Source organism: Corvus kubaryi, unplaced genomic scaffold (assembly GCF_017639235.1).
Source record: "Corvus kubaryi isolate FWS band 111438036 unplaced genomic scaffold, C.kubaryi_AGA036_p1.0 37385, whole genome shotgun sequence".
Classification (NCBI taxonomy): Eukaryota; Metazoa; Chordata; class Aves; order Passeriformes; family Corvidae; genus Corvus; species Corvus kubaryi.
Window position 1 is genome coordinate 2,451,887 of NW_024581127.1, and position 25,079 is coordinate 2,476,965.

The following is a 25,079-nucleotide window of genomic DNA, read 5'->3' on the forward strand; positions in this document are numbered from 1 at the left end:
GAGTTATCTCTGAGTCAGGCGGCAGGAAAATGATGGGCAATTAACAGAAAGATAGTCTGGGGGGAGGAGGCAAGGAAACACTGCCCCACCTGATTTCAACAGCTCATGAGGATGGTAATAGAATACACTGCAACCCAGGACACCAGGAAAACCCCTTTGGCCCTTAAATCCTCCAAATACTCCTTGCATTGGCCTTGCAAAGTGTGTTGATGTATTGAGTTGCTAAGGCATAGCTCAGCCAAGAGCAGCTCTATCTTCACTGGGATTTGGCTTCAGTTTGGCCCACCTTTTCTGCACAGGGAGACTTTTTTTTTCTTTTTTCCTTTTTTTTTTTTTTTTTTTTTTTTTCCCCTGTGAGGCTTATTTATTTGAACGTGATCTCGTTGCTCTAAATCTTTCCTACTTCCATGCACTTACTCTTGTCCAGAAGGACTCAGTAGTGCTGGGGCCTCCACCCACCTTTGTTTCTTAGGTGAACTCTGATTTTTAAAAAGAGACAGGAAATTGTGCTCTTTTCCTTTGGTTTGACTGACAGTGAAAAAGAAGTGTCCTTGCTGTCTGAAAGAATAGTTGAAAAACAATATCTGGATGTCAGCCATCCCTTTGGAAAATGAGACAAGCTTTATGGTGCTTCCAGAAGGGATCCTGTGTCCTGTATTCCTTCTTGGAACTTTTTGCATCTGGAAGTTTCCACCCTCAGGTGTGACAGTTCTGTGCACTAAGGCCTTGTCATACTGTCATTAACACTGAATGGAGGCACCTCTAGAAGGCTTTCCTTTTGCAATGGATGTTGTATTTCTGTTTTATATGGATGCCTGTCCACTCAGGGATCAGAAGGATAGTGTGCAATATTTGCATGTTGTCAAACTTCTGTTTCCTCATAATAGTCCTGGATGCTGAGTTTCCTTACACAGAGAGTAAAATATGATGTGTGCTTATTGTGCTTTGTAGATAATGACAGAGACTACGAAGGAGAAAAGATGTTCCCTAATACCAAATTAGTTTCTCTCATGCTAATGTTTGAGCTTGTGTTGTTCAGCTGATTTATCTATTACAAAAGGGAGCTCAGTTTTTTTTGATGACTTGTATTTCAAAAGCTGCTGCTTTGAACTGGTCATTGAGAGAGGGCTTATAAAATCATGGGCAAGATTTAAGTTTTTCTGTAGTTTTTGTGTGATAGATATAACCCCACTATTCCAGACTTAGAACAGATTTTTCAAAAACCATGTAAATAATAGGAAAATATCAACTATGTAGTGAGCAGTATCCCGTGTTGGTCATTGATGAGTTATATTTGTCACAGAAATGATAGTGACAATATTAGTGCTGACACTGTATTTTGGATTTGTGCTGTTCTGCACATTTGTTGCTGGCAATTCTGGTGAAGTAGAGTATTAATGGAAAGGAAATTCCATAAAAATAATGCTAAAAGTAGGATTAAAGTATATCATAACACCCGGCAAATGGTGGTCTTCTTATAAACATTAAATCTTTTTGTTTGTTGGACCCAAAGTGATTTTCTCTTTAAATGAAAATGTATCAGACTGTTACCTAAATGTTTGCACTGGGTTTGCTCAGTAAATGCCCAATATATTTAGGATACTTTTTGACGTATGTTTTTGTTACCTCTCTCTAGCCAAATGAACCACAGTTTTGCTCTTTCTTTCAGATTTGCGGGAAGATAGGAAGCTGTTTCTGCCCATAACACTAAGCGTATGGGCTGGATAAATGTTTGGAGTGTAGGCAGTGAGGTTCCAGTGCTTTGGCAGTGCTTCCAGTGATTTGGAGGACATGAGTGGAAGGAACAGGAAAACAGTATCAAAACAAAACAAGCCAAATTATAGTCAGCAAACAGGATGATAAACTTCCTGGAAGGTTTTAGTTTATTGCTCAGGTTGATGTAAGTTGTTAAGTCCAGTTGTGCATTTTTTCGAGCTCTTCTTTTTAACAAGAGCAGTGAATTCAACAGTACATACTTCTGCTTCACCATTTAGTTGCTGGAATTTATTTTCTGACAAACGTAGCTGTCTGTTTTAGTTGTATATTTATTCTTTTAGTTAGTTGCAGTCTGTAGCAAACTTGAAAAGTCAAGACTAGCACTTAGTTCCATAATTCAGTCAAAGATATTTTAAGGATGTGGGCTGCTGCTGCTATGTAATTGGCCATACTATTTTAGGACAGAAGGTTAAGGTCAAATCCCTTGTGAATGATGGTTTTGTTTATCTATAGAGATAGCATCCATTCTGTAAATTATTGCACTGCAGTCTTCACAGTAGAAAAGGCTAGAAAAATATTTTGAAATGAAACTCCGTTTCTTCTAAAAAAAGCCTGTGGAAAGTTTCTAACTGTGTATTTGGCAACCTCCCTCTGTTCTTATCCCAGTTTCTTTCACATGCTGCTGGAAAAAATCAAAGTTTAGCAATTAGTAATTTTTAACAGGCAGTTTGGTGAAAGTAAGATAAAGCCTGAAAGACCAAGCAATCTGCTTTTCTTTTTTCTTCCTTCTGATAGAATTTCATCCTGTTAGTGTAGTGTCTGCTTCATCTGTATGTGTGAAGTATTAATTACTCTTCTAGGCTTGTGCTTCATAATTTAAAGTGAACCTATCTTCCTGCAAGTTTTTCTTCCTTATGTTTTGATATAATTGTGAAAATTGAACATCTGGAATAGTGTTAGTCGAGAGCATCTTGCACTGACCTCACTGCTTGCTTTCTCCCTGCTGCTGATCATTCCTACAAGCAGGATCTAAGGGAAAAAGAAAGATGAAGATGCTTCTATCTCCTGATAGAAACATGTGGAGACTGAAGACTTTCAAACTTGATCTTGATGTTGGGTCTCTTCCTAAAGCTACTCCATAGCCGTGGATCTGCTCCTGAAGCTATTTTGCCTTCATTTCCAAGCCATCTCTACCAGTACATTCATGTACTGCCACGGCTAAGATGGGTTGTGCCACCCATAACCTGTTCCTTAAAAAGGGTAAATCAGGCTTCCTAGTGGAGAGGCAGCATCTTGTAGTCAAGAAATGAGTCTGTGATCGCAGTAGCTTTTATCATTGCCCAACAGATGAGCCTCTGCATGGCTCCCTGTCTGCAAGTGCAATGACTTTGGCTGGCCCCCATATGGCAAGTTATAGCAGTCTATTATGGACACAAGGAAAACCTGCAGAGGCGTCATTTCCTCATCCAGAGGAAGCATAGAGTGTAGGATCCAGAACTACTAAAGATGCTGGAAAACAATACTTGGTATTTATTTATGGTTTCTTGATTTCCCAGTACCACTAACACCATTGTTCCTTTGTGTTGTTCTTAGAAATCTGGTATCTGGAACTTTGAATTGTTTAGACAATTCTTTTTTTACTTTGGAGAATAGGAACTGAAAGTATGTTGCTCACAGCAAATTCATGAATGAAATAAAAATTATTAATAAAAAAAATGTTCCAGATCCTTGTGTAACCTTATGTGGAAAGACTCAGTGAGACTTCAGTCTGTGGAATCAACGTGGGTGTTTTGGTAAACAGCAGTGTGTCCTGGTATGAGTGGTATTCAGTGCTGTCAAACTCTGGTTGAGTGTTAACAGATGGCATCTGCCACCAGTGTGCTCTGTTTGTGCTTGTCTGCAGTTATGGTGCAGGTGGTTTGGTGAGGAGGGTGATTTCCATGATGCTGTGACTGCTGAATATTCTCTTTTTAATTTAAACAGTGGCCCTACAGACTGTCCCCGTGGACTGACTGAGAGTGACAGTCTTCTTGTGCTATTTTTACAGGTTTATATCTAAAAAAAATCCCTGATTCTCTCAGCTTCAACCAGAAGATGATTTAAAGCTTTTGATTACAGCCTAAAACAATGAGGCTCTTATTTCAGGTAAAGGTAATAATGAGCGGTCTCATCTTAGGGTCCCAGCATTTGAACAAAAAATGTCATTAAGAAGGCAAAGAAAATGATATTTTAATCAGGTTTTGTCTTCTGTTTCCCTATAAAAACTAATGAAAAGGGCAAGAACAGACATGCAGTCTGAGTTCCTGAGGAACACATGCTTCACAGACAGAGAAGTGTGTTGTGCAATTATGCTGGGAACTCATCAAAGCCAAAGACAGGACGCAGACCTACATAAGACAAAAGAAGGAGCCTGTGCTTGACTAGCAAAAGGGGAAAAGAAAGGACCAGTGAGAGAAGGATAACCTGTGAGTGAGGGGTTATTTCTCCCTAGCATTCATGTAGAATCCTGGTCCATATTTCTTGGAATTAGGAATTTTTTTTGACAGTAAGGCAATCCAGCTAATGTGGATAAATTCAAATGTTTTGGCTTTACACCTACAGGTCTCTTCTGGATGTTAAGATGCTCTGTTTAGTTTTCTAATATCATGTCCTTGGTGATCATTGTATCCTTCAAGATATGGAACCTCTTCGAGGGATGTAAATGGTGATTAGCATGTAAATATCCTGTGGTGTAATTAATGTTCAGTGGATGTACAGATGTAGATGTGTGTAGATATTTCCTTTATGTAGAGCATAAATAAAAAAGAGAGCTAATTTTTAGCTAATTTTTTTTACCATATCAAGCCAATAAAAAAATAAAAGATGAACTATTCTTTGAATTTGCACAGTTGTAGCATCCCATGAATCAAATACAGTCTAAAAAAATATTATTAATGATTGCTTTTCCATGGAAATTGACTCAAAACCATATAGGCAGATGGAAATTCATGAGACCAGTTCAGGGCAGGCAATAGAGACATATAGCAAGCTTTTGTTTTTATGAAGCTGTGTGTTAAATAATTTAAATTTTTGTTATTGTATTCTTTTTTGAATGAAGACAACTAATATTTACATCTAATTTTCAGAAACGAGTAGTTTTCTCCTTTATTTATTTTATTATTTGTATAATAAATAAAAGTTCTGGTTCAAACTGAAAAACATGAAATACTTAAAACATACTGCAGTGTTTATTAAATGATGGTTGCATGAACTGAGGCATTGTTGCATGTGAGTCTATCTAAATGTTTAAATTTAGATAATAGGAATTATCTAAAGCAATAGCAATAGGAATTATCTGAGATATAAGTTTCCTTATGTAGGGAAGCATTCTGATTGCTACTGATTGGGAAAGACCTTAAATGGGATGTTTCAGCTTTTCCTTCTGTGATCAGGAGAGAGCACTTTATAGAAGTTCTGTACTCACCACAGCTTCCCTGCAGGCTTTGCAAAGAATTGAAATTGAGTAAGAAAACTGCTGTTTCATATTCTTCCCTCCATCGTGTTTTTCTTGGCACCAGTGTGCAAGTACAAATGGCAGCCAGAATTGGCACTGAATGGTATTTGAGAGTACATTTTATTTATACAACTCTGAAAATAAAAATTGTAGAACTCTCAAGCATTCTAATTCCTAATTAGCATCTAGCCTATTAAAAATTAAACAAATTCATAATTAAGGACTGTGCATTCCAATATTAGAAAAAAAAAAGTATTTGCTGTGTTGAAAACTGAGCATGTAAAAAGGGGTTGGTGGGCTTCCATTATGATTGCCTGTCAGTAGTTTCAAGTTTTCTCAGTTTATAGGCAAAATTGTTTGTTTGTTTGTTGGTTTTTTTTTTTTTAATAAGCTACCTTAATAATGAAGGACCAAATAATTTGTTTTCATTGGTGCTGAGTCAACTTTCCTCCCTTATTCAGATGCAATAGGAATTAATATTTAAATTTAAATTCTGAAAGTGGAGATGTGATATGTTATTTCAGGTTTCCTCCTCATAATGAGTGATAAAGATTATGGCTCTCTTTATTTTGGTGGGTATTTTTGATTCAAACTTTTCTTCAAACATGTTAATGTACTTTAGAAAGATATAGACAACGAACAGAGGACTTTCTTGCAATATTTTTTTAGATTTCTAACTATTATTTCTCAAATTGAATCAGAAAATCTAAAAAAATTTTTTGGAGCAGCGACTGGTGACAAATGTGTTTCTCATCTTGTCCTTCCATGTGTTTCTCATCTTTCACACTTTCTGAAATTACTGATTTGCTAATAGAAATAAAATTTGATGTGTAGAATTAAAGAGTTGTCTCAAAAATATTTTGGAAATGTTGAATTCTTCTTAATTGGTGTTCTCCAGCTAAAGCAAAAAGGGAAAATAATTAGTTTGTGGATCAAAATTAAATGAAAATTCAAGATTTTTTCCAAATTGAATAGAATAAGAAGATATGTTTGCATAAAAGAAGCAGAAACTATAGTATGAAGTATAAAGGTTTCAAACATATGAATTCTTTTCTAATTATGATTGCAATATAGTGGGAACATACCGTTACTTCCAGATGTACATTTGTTCTGAGGTTTCCTAGATTCTTGTTTTGGTTTGGTGATAGTTGACAGAGCTGAAATCACTGAGATTTCCTAATGAGAACCTAGTGTTCTGTAAGTTCAGGAAACTGCTGACTTTTATGAGAGGCAAGCTGTAATGGTAGACGTCATTTCTTTTCCATTCCAACTTGAATGATACAGGATCAGTTGTGTGATTAGCAGTACATTATTCACTTAATAACATGCATCAACAGGACCATATGATGTATTGCCACAGGGAATTCCACATACATGTGAATGTTTTTTAATACAGAGTATCATTTCCTTCAAAAATTCTTCAAAATACAGTTAAGAGGAGTCTTGGCATGCTGGAAGTATTTTGTTTATTGATATGCATGCCTCTTGTTTGGTTAGTTTGTTTGTTGCAATCCCAGCAGACTGTTCAGAAATTCACAGGGGTCAGGCAATCCCTTTTTTTGCCTTCCAGAACCTCTCTTGATGATGCTGAGAACGGAATCTAACCTGTTTGTGTTTTTAATGGGATAAAGTCTTGGTAAGCAGCAACCCATGTTACATAAAATATTTGGCAAAAAATATTAGACATACTGCCTTCTGCTCATCTTGCAGGTGGGGATACATTACTTATGCCAGTGTATGGCCTTTTGCTAAAGCTCTGGTTCAACTATATTTTAATTAAGAAAAATGTAGGTGATCTTCTAGCAGTTTTCTGCGTGTGGCATCAGATCACAGCAGCGTGTGTGAACCAGCCAGACATCTGGCCTCTGGCTTGGTGAGATTTGGAAGGATCTTAGTGAGCGTGCGAGTGCCTCCATCGTTACTCATCAACCAAACTTCTGTGGACCAGAAAGAGTTTAGCTAGTCCTCAGAAGAACAGGTTCCCAAAATAAGGATACTAGATATGGGTGACAGGATTCTTGACATCAGGGAAGAAAATGAATAGGTGTCTTCTGAACTGGGCCAGGAAAAGGTTGTACTAAATCTATTTGAGAATGGCTTCAGTACAAGGAAGAGGGTGGAGACATTGGACTTCCTGCCTGGCTGTGTGGAACTGGACTTTAACTATAAATCTCTTACTTTCATCTGTAGTGGAGCTGAAAGGAAGGAAGGGATCAAAAGTGAAAGCTCAGGTGATTTTAGAGGCGGGGAACATGAGTTTAGGGGGCATTTCCTCATCAAAGGAGGGAACTGACTTAGAAGTCTCACAGGGCATGAAAGAAAGAGCAAGATGTACAGTAAAAAGTTGAAAAATATTTTCAGTGACCACGAAATGCAGAAATGGTCATTGAGATACAGAAGAGGATGAGGAAGGGTTTTTTTGCTCTACTCTTAGAAGAAGCTTTCTGATATGATAGAGAAAAAAAAAAAATTATACATGATGGAGTGTGGGTTAAGATTATCCCAAAATGTGTCATCATATTCATCATGTATGAGAAGATTATGAAGATATATATTTCTTCAAAGCAGTCATTTCTGTATGTGTGTGTGTACTTATGAATTCGTGTTTACTTTAAGGAAAGAAGTCAGGGATACTGTTTCAGGCAGACTGATGCCCCTTAGGATCAGATGAATGGAGAAGTGGATTGTTTGGTAAGTTGTGAAAAGAAATTACCACTAGAATGGAAAACATTGCAGATGTCATCCATCAATTCCCCTGTACTTACAGGCATCAGAATATGAAGCCAGCTTTGAAAGTAGCTCTAGGTACAGCAGGGAGAAGGAATGTATCTGACCTTGGCTGATGCTCTCGCTGCTGGTTATGATTCATCCAGTCCTGCAGGCAAGATGGGAGAAACAGGTGGTGCCTCAGCTGGTGAATCACTGGAGAGAGAAGAAGAGTCTTTTGTTCAGTAGCAGAAGCCAGCCTGAGCAGCTACTGGCACTGCTGCTGGCACAGGTTAATGGGAAGAGGAGGGTAAGAACACAGTGTTTGCCACAGCTGCTATTGCTGCTGGAGTCTTCTCTATTGATTTTTTTGTTTTGCCTCCTTGTGTCAAAATCAAAGAAAAGTGTTTCAACAAAACTGGCTTGGTGTTCTTCTGGGACTTGGAACCTGATGTGCATTAATTCGAGTGTGCAAAACTGCTGTGCTAAATACTACCTTGATGCCTGTGAGCTGAATTAGCCACTATAGGCTAGTCAGCTATGATAGCAGTTTTCTTCCCAAGGATAGATCTCCATGTTCTCTCTAGGATCATTTGGAATATTGTGAAAAGACCAAAATATTTTCCATCATCCAGATGCCTATAGTTACACTGAAAATGTAAAGAGAGAAAAAAGATGCTAGAAGTATTTTAGATTTGTGTTTCTAAATTTGTGAAGATGAGGCTATTATCATAGACACAAAAAGTTTGTGTAAAAATATGAACATTTCCTTATTTGGGCTTATTTTATAGGATTTTATCTTTACACTGTGCAAAATCAAATTCTATTCAATTTTAATGTGCATAACAGCTAGCTAGCTTTATTCAGCAGTCTTTATGATAAGTTGGGCACTTCAGTTGAACTAGTTTTCCTGAAGTAAAAATGTGCAGGAAATCACCTTATTAAAAACACGTATGTTTTTTGCAGTCCACCTTGGTTTTGTTTATGACAGTGTAGATTTAAGGGTAGAAACACTGTTAAAAGAATTCTGAGGGGATAAATAAGTAACTATTTAGAAATTCTTTTTTTCAGATAAAACCCAATATTTATTTTTAGGCTTAATACTAAGTCGGATTATTGCTTTCAGAAAGCTAGTTTACATATATTTTGTGATCCAGGAGCTTTGACATAATTTCTGGACTTTTTATCTGTAAAGAAGGCAAAAAAATCTTTGTGCCCTGGAGTCTTCTGCAGGCAGAGTTCTTTGTTTTCCCTGATTTCATTCCAGATGTCAGAGAAGTCATTTGTGCTGTTGGCAGCTCCTTGTGCTACCTCTAGCAGTGGTAGGTTTTTGTTTTGATTTTTTTCAACAACACACAGAGCAACCATCAAGAAAAAAACCGCCACCAAACAACAAACAATGGTACTCTTATTTTGATAAGACCAGAAGTCAAAATCCCCATAACAGGAACCTAGTGTATGTTCTCTGTAAAAAAATGCTGCCTCACAAAATGGCAGCTGATCAGCAGACAGGCAAAAACATTAGTACTTATCTGTTATAATGAAAAAATTCTTTTATAATTCTTTGAATTTGGATTTTCAATGCTTTATGTTTTAATTTTCACGCCCATTGCTTTCTCTATTGTATTACTGCAATGTCAGGCAAAGGGTAAAAGAATTAGAACAGGGAATAGTACAGAAAGTATGTAACAGTTTGCAGGTAATATGAAAAACGTGTAATAATCTTCATTGATATTATTAGCATGGAATCATCTCCATATGATTCTTTATCACATTTCTCAAAGGTAGAGGTGAATTCCTGTTCTCTGTACCACCACGGTACAGGGACCCTGAGTCATAGCCAAAAATAGAGGCATTTATGTTCCCAATAGGAGCTGAATGGAGGCAGAAAACTTCAGCACTAAGCTGTTATCTTATGTATTTCATATGTAGTTGCTCCCCTGTTCAAAGGACTTAGTTGGAACACCATGTTCTGGTCTGCAAGTTTGTCAGACTTGTAAAGATCATAAAATTTCTTACAAGGTGATTCTTCATATTTAGAATTTTATCAGCATTTTGAGACATTTCTTCTCCAAAGCAGGTATGCGCTGATCATGCAGATGCCATTTTGTGTTAACGAAGTTTCCAGAAGGATGCTTTAGAAAGTTTAGGTTTGTAGTTTGAAAGCCAAACTTCGTGGAGGCAGGGACTGTGGCACTCTGAGTGACTCAAGGATAGTCCTGGAGTGACAGAGTTTTCCATAAACAGTTCTAAAAATTGGCAAACAAAACTGGATGGGTTTTTTAATATAGGTAACAAACATCCTCTTCTATATTTGCTCTTCATCTGATCTTTAAAATTTAGACTGCTCTTATGGCACCCAGCCAAGTTGCTGCTCTGAAATGTTGTGTGGAGCTCTCTTAAAAGAGAAATTATCAAAAGTCCAGCTGGCAGAGAGTGCCAGGAATCGCCATTTCCTGTGCTGCAGGGTTGAATCCCTATACTATAGCAAGGTGGATAGAATGCTGGTGGCACAAGGTGAAAATCTGGAGAATTACATTCTGTTTTTGCCATATGTCTTTCCTGTTACTTGAGAAAACTAAGAACTGAAAGGAAGCTAAGGGAGACTCTGGAATCCACTTGAAAAGTTTTGAGAAAGTTGAGGATCCTTGTCTAGGTGCCATTGGTCTGGGATCCTGGAGTGCGCTGAGATGTTTGTTATTCTCTGTGTCGTAGTGCTATGAAGCTTCTACACTAATGTAGATGAATATTGAAGTAACCTCAGCAAGATGTAATGTATACTCCAGTAAACAAAGATGAGTCATGATTTACTGACATGTATGTTTGATGAAATTGTATTAAGTTTGAACTGATTTTTCAGTTTGGTGATTTTTGTTGTTTTTTTGTAAGCATGGGAATCATGTATAACAATTGATTCCTGTAGCTGTTTGTTCAGTCCAGGAGCAGGATCTATTCCACTGCATCCTTGCAGTTTGCAATTGCTTTGCTCCTTCATATAATGTGGTGCTCAGTAATGAGTCTGGACTTGAGGTCTCATACTTGAAGTAATGGTAGAAGTTTTAGAAGCAACTCAGTGTTATTTTAGAGGAGTTTCTGACTTCTTGGTTTGGTGTTTTTATTTTTTTGTGTGAGTCCAGTTCCTTAGTGAATTGTAAATTGGCTGAGATTTCCATTCTACTTTTATTTAACAGGTATATTATTTTCTATGGTTAATAATAGTTCATTCAGTGTATCTTCAAAAGCTTATATAATTTTTTTAGTTTCTGCCCATCCTTATATATTTTACTTTTAAAGTCTGTAATTTCTGTGCTGGGGATCTCCTTACTGTTGTGTCTGCAAATTACCTGCTTTTTCTCTGTTTACTAATTTTTGCAGAAATGCTCATGGTTGTCCTCGGTTGATGCTTAAGTAATTCTGGAGATTTTTTGAGTAGTCAGCCCTCTCTGAGACCTGTATGTTCATGCAAGTTCAGGGACATTAGTCTTTTCATAGTTGCAGTGCTGGATTGAGGTTATTTTACACTGTAAAAAAAGCAGTTACTTCTCCATCCTCCTGCCTGATGATGGTTGTCCATTCTCCCTAGCAAAGTACTAGTGCAGAGGTGTTATGTTTGTGGAGCCTGTGGTGACTCTGTGCTCCAGGAAGGGAGCTGCTAAGGGGATTTACATCTTGGAAACCTGGGTTTCATCAGTGCTTTGCATTACTCACTCCACAGCAGGGGAAGTCTGCCGGAGATTGGTCTTGGTGGCACATGAATGGAGGTAGAGACCTCCATCCCTACCTGCACTCCCCTGAATTCTCTTAACACTACTCTTCTAGAAAATGTGAGATTATTCCAATTATTTTGCAATATGTGCAGCTTTGTAGAACTTCATGTAAGCGCTTGAAAAATTCAAATTGTCACATGCATTGATTTTTGAGACATGGTGTTACGGTTTTTTTCAGGAAGCAAATCTGCATTGATAGAGACAACAATGGAACTCTGAGCAACCTGATCTAGGGAGGTTGTCCCTGTCCATGGCAGGGGGACTGGGACCAGATGGTCTTTAAGGTCCCTTCCAACCCAGGTCATTCTATGATTCTATGAACAGGTGACAAATCTTAGAGAAAAACTGGCCTCGTGATTACACTACTCCTGCAGAAAGAGTACAGCAAAATATTGCATGGGCTTGCACAAAGTTGCAGGAAGGGACTGAAGTTGTCCCAGGCCTAATTAGTGGTTTGTGTCTGGGTTCTGCAGAAGTTTGGATTTTCCTGGATTTATTTTCTGATAACCTCTGCAGTTGTGATGTCTGGGACAGTGCTGCTTGGACAACTGTTTATTGCAGCTGATATATTCTCTTCTTGACCTCATAACTCCCATCTAGTGTCTTGAATCACTTGGGAATAACTAATGCCTCATCTCTCAATTCCTTCTCAGTTTCACCATCAGCCAGCTTAATGTTCACCTTCCTTCACAATTACAGGAAATGAAGATCTTCTGAGATGAGTGCAGATGAGCAGTATGTTTGGTCTATGGGGAAATAATGTGAGCAAAGAGAAGTTACAGATGGTAAAAATAGATGTGAGTTTCAGAGGTCTTATAATTCTTTTTTCCTCTTTGATTCTAAAGCATATTTAATGGTGTTGCATGGCTTAGGGTAAACTTCCAAAATTTAACTAAGAGTCATGCAGGCTTTCACTCTTTGTGTGATTGGTTGTACAGATAATGCACACAGCAAATTTGCCATAACCCCTGGGGATATTCATAGCAAGGAATGATATAAAGGGCTGTCGTCCACCATCAGTTAACTGCTGCAAATGAGTTAATCACATTTTTTTATCACCAGTAAAACATTAAAAAGAAAGCAGAAATAGTCAGGAAAAAGACAGGTTTAATGAACTAGAAAATCTACATCATTGTAGAGAGCGATAGGAAACATACAGTGTTCTGGCAGTATTCCAAACTTAATTCGGTTTATGTCCTGGATAACTAGATTTGACTCTTAAGTAATAAAAATGTGTAATGCTAGTTACAGAGTCCTCTTCAGCAGAGAAAGGAGCACTGCTTGGGAATGAAAATGTTTAAGTCCCAGCAGAGGGCAAAAAGGGTTGCTGTGACTGCTGTCTTTCCACACAGGGGTTATTTATTGCCTCTTTTATGGAATTTGCACCACGCCAGAATTTAGATGAGCTCATGTACAGTGTACAATGCACAGTTACTCAGAGCTAAATGGTTATGAAAGACATGACATTTGTGCACTTGTGGTGCCAGGTTTTAATGACTGAAGAATATGCATGTCTGTGTCAAGAATTATCACTGTACAATTTTAGTCTACAGTGTGTAGACATTTTTTAGAACATACCAATATCTTTGTAATGAGATGAATTAATAAAAATTAATTCTGTTCTTTGTACTTGAGATATTTGTTTCTTTAGGAATTACTTATTCCTTTTTTTACTTAATTTATTACTTTATTATTTATTACTTAATTCTTTTTGTCTCCAGTCCTTGAATGTAAGCTAAAAGAAAACTTACCGTTTTGGTATTTCATTGGTGGTATTACTAACTTCTCATTTGATCCCTGGAGTTTAGGTTCTTGGGGAGGGAAGAAGGAAGAGTTTTCATTAAGCAAAACCAGGTGCAGCTGACTGTTCTCTAAGCCAATTTACTTTAAAATAAATTTGATTAATAATACATCTGAAATCTGACTTTTGGTTGCTACGGTAGAAGTTACATGACATGATAGTATCTCCTGATTAGTTTAATTTGGAAATTAGCAGCTTATTTTGGCTTGTCTTATACTCAATTTGTAAAGTAATGGAGTGAGATTTTGAAAATTAATACATTTCCCTCTTGCTTGATTGTAATATGAGTGCAGGGTGGAAGTGGTACTTCAAGAGAATGTTCAGTTTCTCAGCTTCATTAATATTTTACTCTTTTTACCACTATGTAGATAGGTTTTTCTATCATGTTAGAACAACACGACTACTAAATGCTTTATAAATGCTTGTTTTGGGTTCTGAATAATATTCTGATGTGGCTCTATATCCAGTTTGGGAAACAAAGCATAACATGGCAGAAGTTGTTCAAGTCTTCCTGAAATGTTTCCTTATTTGTCTTGTTTCATGCAGGCTTTTCTTCACCGAATGATCCAATGTGCTGCAGCCAAAGTGGATAAAAATGTCACAGAAGAGACAGTTAAGGTTAGTCTCCTGATTACATTTTTCTTCTGTTTTGTATCTGATGTTTCACTTATGTATGTTTTATTCTTTTGCAGATGTTGTTTTCAAATATTGAAGATATTCTTGCAGTTCACAAAAACTTCCTGTCCCTTGTGGAGGATTGTTTACAGCCAGAACCTAATGCACAGCATGAAGTTGGAACCTGCTTTCTGAATTATGTATGCTATCTTTTATTTCAGCCTTTTTCTCATGTCTTTCTTTTATTTTTCTCCTTTATTAATTACTGTCATGATGATAAGTGTACCTAGTCATGAAGACTAAATATGACTTGATTGCATAATGAAGAGTACTTTGAAGTTCATCTCTTGGTTACCATCATGTCAAAAAAACCCCCAAAAAGTAGATGGGAGGAGAGTGAAGAAAGAACGTATTAAATGACAAACTTTTGTTGTTTCATCATTTCTATATTCACCAAATTAGCTCAGGCTGGCAAACTGAGCCCTGCAACTTGGGTGAAGCTGTGCCTATGCATTAGATGGAGGTACAAGGTTGCACGCAACAACAAAAGTAGTACTATCCTTTTATTCCCCCTTAGAGCTATGGAAAAATGTGAATATTTAATAAAGAGTTGCATATACTGGATAAAATACCTCCATGGTTCTGGATTGTGAAGCTATTTTATGTCCTGTAGTAATTGGTTTCTAGGAGTATTATTTTTTCCTGTTGGAGCAAAACAAGGATGTTACTGTTACAGAGATTTACAAAATGAGAATAAATTAATTTACTTTCAGTTGTAGACCTAACAAAAAGTCTAGGTTTCACTGTTATCTGTGGTTAGAGTCCCATTTGTTTGTTTGTTAAATCTTTGACTATTCATTGTGGGAGGAAAAATCTATTAAGGGTTAGTGGAAACAATTCACAGAAGTTGAGTAACATCAGTTTTTAACTCTGCAGAAAAATGGATCATATTTGAAAATAACTGTTTGCAGACAAATTGGTTAATAATGTCAGCAAATTAGCCACTCATTTTGCATTTTCTTCATGTATGTTTTTATCCTGTGTGTTTATGGTAGCTCTGTGGTAGAAATATTTCAGCTAAACCTTATGAATTTCAACAAAGACAAATATGAGGTCTTGCACCTGGGAGAACATAATCCAGGAGTGCATCACAGGCTGGGATCTACCTAGCTGGGGATCAGCTCTGTGGGAAGGGACCTCAGTGTCCTGGTGGACCACCAGCTCAATATGAGTGAACAGTGGGCTGCTGTGACAAAAAAAAATAAAGCCAAGGGGATGATGGGTTGCATCAGCAAGGGCATCACCAGCAGAGATAAAGAAATCATTATCATTGTCTGCTCAGTGCTTGTTAGGCCATCGCTGGAATTCTGTGTTCAGTTGCGGTCCCTGCTATACAAAAGAGATGTGGACAGTCTGGACAGGGTTAAGAGAAGAGCCTGTGGCCGCCTGAGAGAACTGGGTTTGTTCAGACTTGAGAAAAAAAGGCTTACTGGAGACTTTATCACTATGTTCCAGTATTTAAAGGGTGTCTACAAAGATGGAGACTCCCATTTTACAGAGTCACATGGATGATATGAGGGGTAATGGGCACAAGTTTCTCCTGGGGAAATTCCAGTTGGACACAAGAGAAAAAAATTTCACAGTGAGAACAATCAGCCATTGGAATAATCTCCCCAGGGAAGTGGTGGATTTGTCAACATTGGGCTCACTCAAGATGAGACTGGACAGGGTTCTGGGTCATCTTGTCTAGACTGTGCTTTTGCCAAGAAAGGTTGGACCAGATGATCCTTGGGGATCCCCTTCAACCTTCTATTCTATGAATCTATGTTTGAAATTCCCAAGTGGTGCTTCCAGACTGTTCATAATTTGAGGCTAGACCTCAAATAATAAATATATGAAGAAGAGCTGACTTTCTAGAATGAAGGTTGTATTAGCTATTCAGCTTCGCAAAGTGTTAATTCCATGTTTTATTAATTAAAAGAAAATCAAAATGACAAGTGGAAAAGAGTGTCTCTTTTTGTTTCTGCAGAAAGAGAAATTCCGTATCTATGATGAATACTGTAGTAACCACGAGAAGGCACAGAAGGTTCTTCTCGACCTGAACAAAATAAGAACAGTGCGGACGTTTCTTTTGGTAAATAAACTTTGAACTGGTGTTCTAACTTTGTATTTTTTGATGGGCTAGTGAATTGTTAGCACTGTCACCTCCACCATGTAACAAGTACAGGCACACCTGCAGGTGGCTAGCAGACAGTTTTAGCTGGGGGTGGTTTTTCCAGAGGAAGGGGGTGTGTAAATGGTATTTTCATGGCTGCACCTGGATCTGTGGATAATACAGCATTAGGCAGTGTGCCTTGAACATGCTGGCTGGGAGACAAGGGTGTGAATCTCTAGAAAGGACAAAGAACAGGATTAAGTAGATGAGGAGGGATAGGGAAAGGAATTACAGAAAGCAGCTGAAGGACTCAGCAGAACCTCTGAAGGTAAGGCTCATGTTCTGGTACTGTAGCCAGAGCTGTTGCAGACAGAAATCTTTTGTTAAGGATCATAGAGTAGCCATCTTAAACTTAGATACTGACTTAATCTAAGGTTGAAAGGAGTAGCCCCACAACTAGTCTTTCACTTTATAAGACAAGTAAGCAGGGGTTTGAAAATGTTAAGTATGATGGTCCTTATGGTTTTTCAACAGCAAAACCAATTTCCATGTTAATGTTGAGCTTGCTAATAGTTGACATTAGTTGTTAAAAGAAGGATTCAGTATGGAATGATTTTTGTGTTTCCTCCATGGTGTCCTGTGGTAAAAAGGTCAGCTTTGAAATGTGTAGCCTACTATATTGGAACTTAAATACCTGAGGAGGTGTCCATGGATATGCTATCAAATTTTGTAGTGATCAGATTTGATCATTACGTTTTGGGACTGGAGAGCAAATTACCCTATCAGCAAAGCATCACAGATGTGTTTGAGAGAAAAAGATTCTGCCAACGCTGACAGTATAAAAAGGTTTTTTAAAATTTCATTATTATTTTTAGTATGCAGTAGGGTTTCACTACTGCTGGACAGAGTTCTTGGGGAAGTTGTCCTGTTGCGGCTCCCAGATGTTTTGAAAGACACCAGATCTGACTCTCCAGCTGCACTTACTTACAGCCAAGTTAATGAGCAGTGTGGGAATATTGTTATTGTGGGAGATACTGGGTAACATGAGGCACCATCTGCCTTTTTGCTAAGAATCTCGTATTCAGAAATGTATATTCATAGTTAAAAACTGCTTCAAAGTTGTCCTATTTTTCCTCGGTGGTTGACACAGTATCCTTCACCTTGTCCCAGACTGAGGAGCTTCATACACGTGGTCCTTGTATTGGGAGCAGCATGGCCAGACTCAAAAAGGAAGGGTGAATGCTGACTACAGAGACAAAAAGCAAAATACTCTGGAGAAAGATTGCAAAGAGCTTGTTTTGTGAGAAAGGAAGCCAAGCATGCAGTTGTGGCAGTTCATGATGTGTCGGTGTTACATACTCATGGGCACATGCAGAAGGCTTTCACATCTGGTTTGGGTTCCTCATAGATTTGTAGGATTAAGTGGCAGCAGTCTAATGTAGAGAGCAAGACATCTGACTGTATGATTTGAAAGCACAGTCAAAGCCTTCTGGGCATACCAAAGGGTCCAGGTCATTAGATTTGTGGTTATCTATCAATGACTGGGAGCCGAAACCAGACTTTTGAGCCTTTGAGTATAGAGACAGTTGTTATAATAACTATATCTGCATTGCCATTATCTTACTTGGTCTTTATCAGTAAAGCTTTTGTGTTGACAGGTTAAGTGAGATCCTTTAGGATAAAGTATCCTTTAGGATAAGACAGAAGTTGGTTAACCATGAGTACAGGGTGGATGTGGAGATCCCCATAGCAGCACTGGTTATATGTGTGTTGGGTGGCCACCCAGTTGTATAGCCTCTGTTCCATCAACAGTCCACATCCAGATCTGTGGCCTGCGTCGACATCCCATCTGGCTGCCTTAAACAACTTTTGTTTAGTGTCCTCAGTTTAGACAACTTGTTCTTTGAAGCTGAGATTATCTCATACCATTGCATCACAATTCCCTCTGATGTCTCCATAAAATAATTCTCATCATTACTTTAGGTCTTTATGTACTAACACTTAATTCCAGGAATTCCAAATATTTGCTGTGATGTCCTTTGCATGTTTTCTTATCCCCAAAAGCCCATATTCTTTTCTCTCTCTCAGCTGCTTTTATTGAGTACTTCTACCCAATATTGAATTTACTCTCTACTTCTGTAATCAGATGTCTTGTTGAAGCTATTTAATAGCCTTTTGCCCATGACTTAAGGATATTTTATTCATTGCACATCAAATTTAAATATAGAAGCATGAAAAAAGAACAGGTTTTTTTTGAGGTGTGTATTAGGATGGCCATGCTCAAAGATTCAAACCATCTTTGATACTACTTAATACTAAAAACACATTTTAGAAACAACAGCTATAGTGGTCACCCTGAAATATTTTTATTTTTGTTTGTTGACATCTGAAAGCATATTCTGAGAATTTTATTTACTGTCTTTTAGTTTCAAACTTTAGGAAAAAGTCCTTTTCTTCATCAGACTGGATGAAGAAGGTTCTTAGGCGAGAGGCCTGCATGATGACTTCCTTGTCATGTGCATGATTTCCTTGCCTGTGTATGTGTTCTTTTGACAGTCTTGCAAACCTCCCTCCTTTTATGTATATATGTATTTACATAGTCTATGTATACTTTATCCAAACATTGCTGTATACCTATGCCCTTGTCTTTATTTCTGATAATTTTCTTGGGATTTTTCAATAATTTGTGAACCTGTTCCCACTCCAGAATTGCATGCTCCTTGGAGGACGCAAGAACACAGATGTACCCTTGGAGGGATATCTAGTAACGCCAATACAGAGAATATGCAAGTATCCCCTTCTTTTGAAGGTACTTACAAGATTTTTATTGAGGGCTTACTACTTCCTATGTAAGACTGGTTGCTAAGCATGTGTCCGAACTCCAAAAAAAATCTTTCTACACAGTGAATTATCTCTTTATTAAGGTATTGCGCCCAGACTTGCTCTCATTAAAGCTGGTGGCAAGTCTTCTGACATCAGTATTAAAAGAACTGAGGATCTTGGCTGGATTGAGATGATTAGCTCTGTTCTGCTTCTAGTTGTAAGGTTGCCTGTCCATTGTTGGACAGAAGTGAGCCATTTGGGAGAGTTTAATGAGTCTAATTTCAGCTGGGTTTGACCATGTCTTTGCTTAAAATGCTTGGGATAGCAGAGTTTGTTGGTGACATACTTTGATGGTGTTAATTTATCATCAACAAACTGAAAATGAAAAATATTAATGATTTTTTTTCATAAGAAAAGCTGTAGAGTAACAGTAAAGTGCTGTAAATGTTTTTATGTACATTTATTTGTTTATTCTTATCATATTGTGACACCTTAAATCAATGAAAAATGTTAAATGTGGTGATAAACGTTAGATATTTAAACCTCTGAATTTGTAATTTACCATGTTAGGAAATAAAATACAAGAAAGTAAATATTTTAAGCAAATTTTTGCTTAACAAATTAAGGTCTAGTATTGCTTATAGTTCTAAATTGTGAGAGGAAAGCCAGAGCAGACTCTGCTCTAAAAGCTACCTGAAGCACAATTATTGGACAGTAATTTTCACAATGCATGTGTGAGCTTTGATCTGCAAGATTGCTAGTTGTGAGGCATATGACATAAAAAATCTAAAAAGAAATACATTAGAATAAAAGTTTTTAAAGCAAATTAAAAATATAATCATTACAATGAGGTATGAGTCATCCCAGATAGCTGTGGCTTTACAGTTCCCTTGGTCTATTTTGAAATTATTTTTCTATTCTATTTTTTGAAAGACATACAGCTAAAACAGGGAAAAATGACTAATGAATTACTCTAGAGTAATGAAAGGAGTACATTAAGTAAATTTAAACACAGGGTGTGGTGGCAGCAGGGTTAGGGCTTTGCAGGGTATTCACTGAGGGCTGTTCTCAGCCAGCCCAGCTGTAAATGGGTAGTTGGTAGTTTGAGATGGGAAATCTCAAACAAATGCTGGTGACTCCACTTTCGTTTATCAGCATGGCTGCCAGCACCATCTGAAATCAGTGAGTCACCTGAGCTATTGTTCAGTGCTTTGCTGCATTGCATGGGTTCAAACAATAGTGTGGAACTAAAGGAACCTGTGATTTCTGCCCTGAGTTGTGGAAAGGCAGGTGTTAATTTTGACATGGGTGAACTGGTGTATTTTTAAGCAGAATTGTTATTCTTGCTCTTGAACAGTTGCATCCTGCAGAATATAAAAAACAAACAAACAAACCAACCCAAACCCCAAAGCTTAACATGAAGAAACATTGTTGGGGGAGAAAGTGGCTGAAGTGCAAACTTCTTCCTAAGTCATGATGGTTATTTATTGCTAGAAATTAATTACTCTTGAGTTTTAGTGTTCTACTAGGACACAATGCTAGAGGGGTTACTACTTTTCTACTTAGTAAAACACTGGCTACTTTCTTTTTGTATGCTGGTTTTGTTTAAGTCTCCTATAATGAACCTTTAGAGATCAAAGACTAGTTTGTTTTTTCCTTTTATTTTCTTTTCTTTTTTTTCCATTTATTTTTTCCTTTTCCATGTCTAAATAGGAATTACTGAAGCGGACTCCAAGGAAGCACAGTGACTATGCAGCCCTAATGGAAGCTCTCCAGGCCATGAAAGCTGTCTGTTCCAACATAAATGAGGCCAAGAGACAAATGGAAAAATTAGAGTTTTTGGAAGAATGGCAGTCTCATGTTGAAGGATGGGAGGTACTGTCATAGGATTTGTTGCTTTCTATGTTGAGGAGGGGGTAATAGTTTTCAATAAGTATGTTTTTGAGGTCCTGAGGTTCTATCAAGTCCTCGGTTTTGTGAAATCACAGCTTTTGAGATCTACTCTGTAAATTATGTTGTCCATGACTGAGCGGTGCTGTATAAAATAGCAGACTTCAAGGAAGAAGGATTTTTATTTAGTGTTTGTATTAACATATATCTGTGCACACATACACATCTAAAAATCCTAATTTAAATGCTGATTTGATTTTACTGCTGTCTTATGCTGGCCTAGCAGCACTTTGTCTGGAAAAAATTTGTTTGTTGTTTATTATTGGTTTAGCATTGAGCCTGTAAGTTTTTGTCAGCTTGTAGGTAGTCTCTTAATATTGGGTGACCTGAACTAATGTAAATATATGCAATGGAATCTGTGTGAGAGTTGTGGGGCTTTTTAATAGTTTGCAAATGGAAGAGCTTTAATGCTCCAAGTTTTATGAAGTAACCATAGATCTAGTTCTGAGTTAGGGTTTTAAGTAGTAACCAGAAGAGCCACCCTTTTCTCAAGAAAACAGCAAGATCAAGTAGTTGTAGCAGCAAAATCTTCCTTTTGAATTACCTTGAGCACTATAATTAGTTCATATGGAAAGATAGGTGTAGATAAGAGTGTATCTTTAAATTGCCTTAAGTGTTTTGTATTGACATGTCTGAGCTGTGTGCACTGGGGTGGAAGTTTCAATGAAAGACATAAAAAGCAAACAGTGTAAACATATTCAAAACTGACTTCAAAAAAACCCAACACAGTTTTTTTTAAGAGGCAGATTTCAACATGGAAGTTGTTCTTTGCTTTTTTGAATAGTTTGCTCAAATATGCTGCTACTCTTCCTGAGAAATCTGCCTAAGAACTAGAGGAAGAGGTTTCATCTCTTTAAGCTTTGTGGAAGGCTTGCAGACTGGGAGATGTAGCAGGAAAAATGTATTTGCTGTATGTTAGTCTGGTAGCTGAAAGATCATGTCTCAGACTATATAGTGGGAAATTTCCTTTGTATGGTGCTGAGGAAGGAAAGGGTTGGGGACACTGAAGCAGAGAAAGCCTTGAGACAGACCTGTCTGAACTTTAACTGACAGAGTTCCCCACGATGTCTGACAAATAACAATTAGAATGTTGACTAGAACAGACAACTTTTAAGTAAATATTTGTAGTAATAGATAAAAAAGCAGAAGTAAGAAATAGTTTCTGCATGGCTCTGTTCCCTCCCTTCACCTCCTGATTCTGCTGTACCTGCTGTTTCTTGAACTTGCTGTGCCTAAGGATATGCTCTGGTTCTGCAGTAGTGGATTTAGCTTTCCCCTGCCCTCCAGTATGATTCAGCAGAACAAGCCATTATTTGAAAGGAGCATAGATCTGAACAAAGACCCCCCTAAATACTACCCATGACACCACATAATTATTTCCTGTATGCTCCATGTGAAATCTCCTGATCAGTGGACTTTTGCAGACCGTTGGTTTGTTGTTAATTGAGTAGTGTGGGAAGATTTGGTTCATTCTAAATGTGGATTAAGTGACTAGTTTTACTTTAATCAAAATTCTTCCTTTCTTCAGTGCATTGTGTGATTTGAAATGTTTCACTTCAGGTATTCTTTCCTTGTTTAGCAGCATTTTCAAGAACTGCTTTTCCATTTCTGGCAAATCATCTCATGCTGGAGCTCAGTGCATTGTAATCTTTTAGTACAGGATGGTCACTACGAAATTCTACTGAAATTCACTGTGCTCATGAGAAGGAATTTTAGCCAGTAGAAAAGTGATATAATTGCTGGTCCACATTCAGACAAAACTTTGCCCTTATTTTTAACTCTCAGTCTGAAATAAAATAAAATAAAAAAATTCAAAACAAATTCCATTGTATTGTTTGTAGGATTTTTAAAAAGAAAGGACTAATACAAAGTAAACTTCTAAATGTTGGAATTGAGAGGAGGTCTAGTTGACATCACTTAACAGCTGTTTCTTTAGACTAGGTGAAAATGTCTTTCTTCTTGTAATTAGCTTGAAGTTGCTGTCATCAGCAGTAACTTGGAAAGGATAGTGTATCTGAACATTTAAATGCATTGGAAATGCTTGTGTGATAACCTTATGATAGAAGCAATAGCAAGTTAAATGCTTATGTTGCTAAATACATGGCAAGGAAATTTGCTAAATAACCCTTATTGCCTATCACCATTTTACTCCTTCTATTATTTTAAACTTTTCAATTAAATTTTCTGCTGCGCTACAGTGATTAAAATTCTTCTACTTGCTTCCAATGTCTGAGGCATAGATATTTGTCAAATCCATCTTAATGAACACACTCAAGTATAAAGTTACAGTATTATTAACTCAATGCATTATTAGTCATATAAGTTGGTTAAGAACTTACTGTTCTCAAACCTACCTCTGAACAGGGAATCCACTTTCCTGCATTGTTTCTTCTGAATTCTGAAAACATCTGGTAGGAAATATGGTTGCTTTTGGAAATGTGTTAATGAGAAGAGGTAAAAATAAAGAAGGAATGATAACAGTATGGACATAAGCCTTTGAAACAGACTTATTCTTTCTGTGCTCAGAATGTATTCTCTACACTGTAACTAAGTAATTTCCTACCAACCTTGGTGGGTTGTTTTTTTGGCTTTTTTTTCACCTCCCCTCTTCCTAGATTTCATTTCAGGATTTCACCTGTGCTTGAACTCTGAAAGAGTGCCATTGTCTTAGAATAGGATGTTTCCAGTAGAGTTACGTGGTGTTTATTGTATTTTAGCTGATCGGGTTTGATATCATATGGCAACCACAGGGTTCACAATCTGGTAAAATTGCCTTGATCTTAATATAAGCATCTTTTTCAGACATTAGTATAAGGTTAGTCCTTGAAATGGTAAGAATTCCATAGCATGTGTTAGAGCTAACAGTATTTTGAATGATTCCCAACAACAACTACAAAAAAAAAAAAAAAAAAAAAAGTTCCTGAATGCAATGTTTGAGAGTGGATTTAATTAAATAAACATCTGGTTTTCTGCATTGCTGAAAATAAAGAGGCAAACTTGTTGGAGATTTCCTTCCAGAAGGAAATGCTTAGCACATTGCTTGGCCCCAACTGGAAGGAAAGGGAAAAAAATAAAGACTATTTTTAGAATTTGATCAAAGCATGACTTGAATTCCTGTACTTAAGTGTCATAAAATGAAGCTTGCGTTTATTATGATAAAAATACAGATTCATGGAAAAAATGGAACATCTGTTTCAAGAAAGATGATTTTCAATATAATTACTTTCTCGCTTAATTTCCTCAGTGGTTAAATTTATTGGCCTGAGTTCAGAACTTGTGTAGGTGGCTGTCTCAGCTGGAGAATGGCTCAGCAGCTGAAGGAGTCTTTCAGTAAAATTTGTGTGGATGTTTCAGTGAGAGAAGAAAAAGTAAAATTGTTGCATTTGTTGTAAGCTGCAAGCTGAACAACCCAATCTGAGTCATAGGCCAATTTAGTGACAGTAGCATGGGGTATTCTGTGCTTTTCCATTCCAACATATCACCAAGTAATATTTTACTGGAGATTTCTGTTTTAAACTCTGGAATTTCTAGCATTTTCACGTTTTATTTGTTTCCTATGTCCATGTGCAAGTACAGAAGAGTAAGTTAGTATTAGTCTGTAATTTCTGACTTACCACTATTAACATGCTTGCCACTGACTCAGTATAGTCAAACCTCTCTATTTGATGGAAATTTGCCCAGAATATACTGATAAGTACCTTTTTTTGTAAGAAAAAATACCAACCAATGCTGCTTTTCATGTCAAGGTAATAAAAATAATTTTTTAATATCAAAGAGGGATATTTAATGAAATGAGGATGAAGGAAGTTTTGTTTTAAATTTCTTGTGTATAGTCTCTCTCCTTGCTGTGCTTTTATTTTTCGATATGGTCATGGTAGCCCACATTTCAGACCACTCGCCTCAACTGTTTCTGTAGTTGGAATGATAGGTGTCTGACAGGCAGCCAAAGGTTATCAGAAGCCAGTTATACCTAAATAGCCTGCAGGCTCCAAGATTTTATGGGCTTTTAATTTCCACACCAGCGATCTTCAAAAGGCTCAGAGTCTTTGGTCC

At 37.2% G+C, this 25,079-nt stretch overlaps 1 protein-coding gene across 2 annotated transcripts in view; it reads left to right on the forward strand.

Moving 5' to 3' along the window:
* PREX2 (phosphatidylinositol-3,4,5-trisphosphate dependent Rac exchange factor 2) overlaps positions 1-25,079 on the forward strand; it is a 173,764-nt gene that overhangs the window by 31,087 nt on the left and 117,598 nt on the right. Inside the window, exons 2-7 of one of the 2 annotated variants that reach the window (XM_042036247.1) lie at positions 12,382-12,479; positions 14,030-14,101; positions 14,176-14,298; positions 16,128-16,232; positions 18,961-19,062; positions 20,790-20,951. In XM_042036247.1, the coding sequence (XP_041892181.1) occupies positions 12,411-12,479; positions 14,030-14,101; positions 14,176-14,298; positions 16,128-16,232; positions 18,961-19,062; positions 20,790-20,951 (633 nt within the window). In that variant the 5' untranslated portion in view covers positions 12,382-12,410. The remainder of the gene's footprint in view (positions 1-12,381; positions 12,480-14,029; positions 14,102-14,175; positions 14,299-16,127; positions 16,233-18,960; positions 19,063-20,789; positions 20,952-25,079) is intronic. The other variant, XM_042036246.1, reaches the window with a different exon arrangement.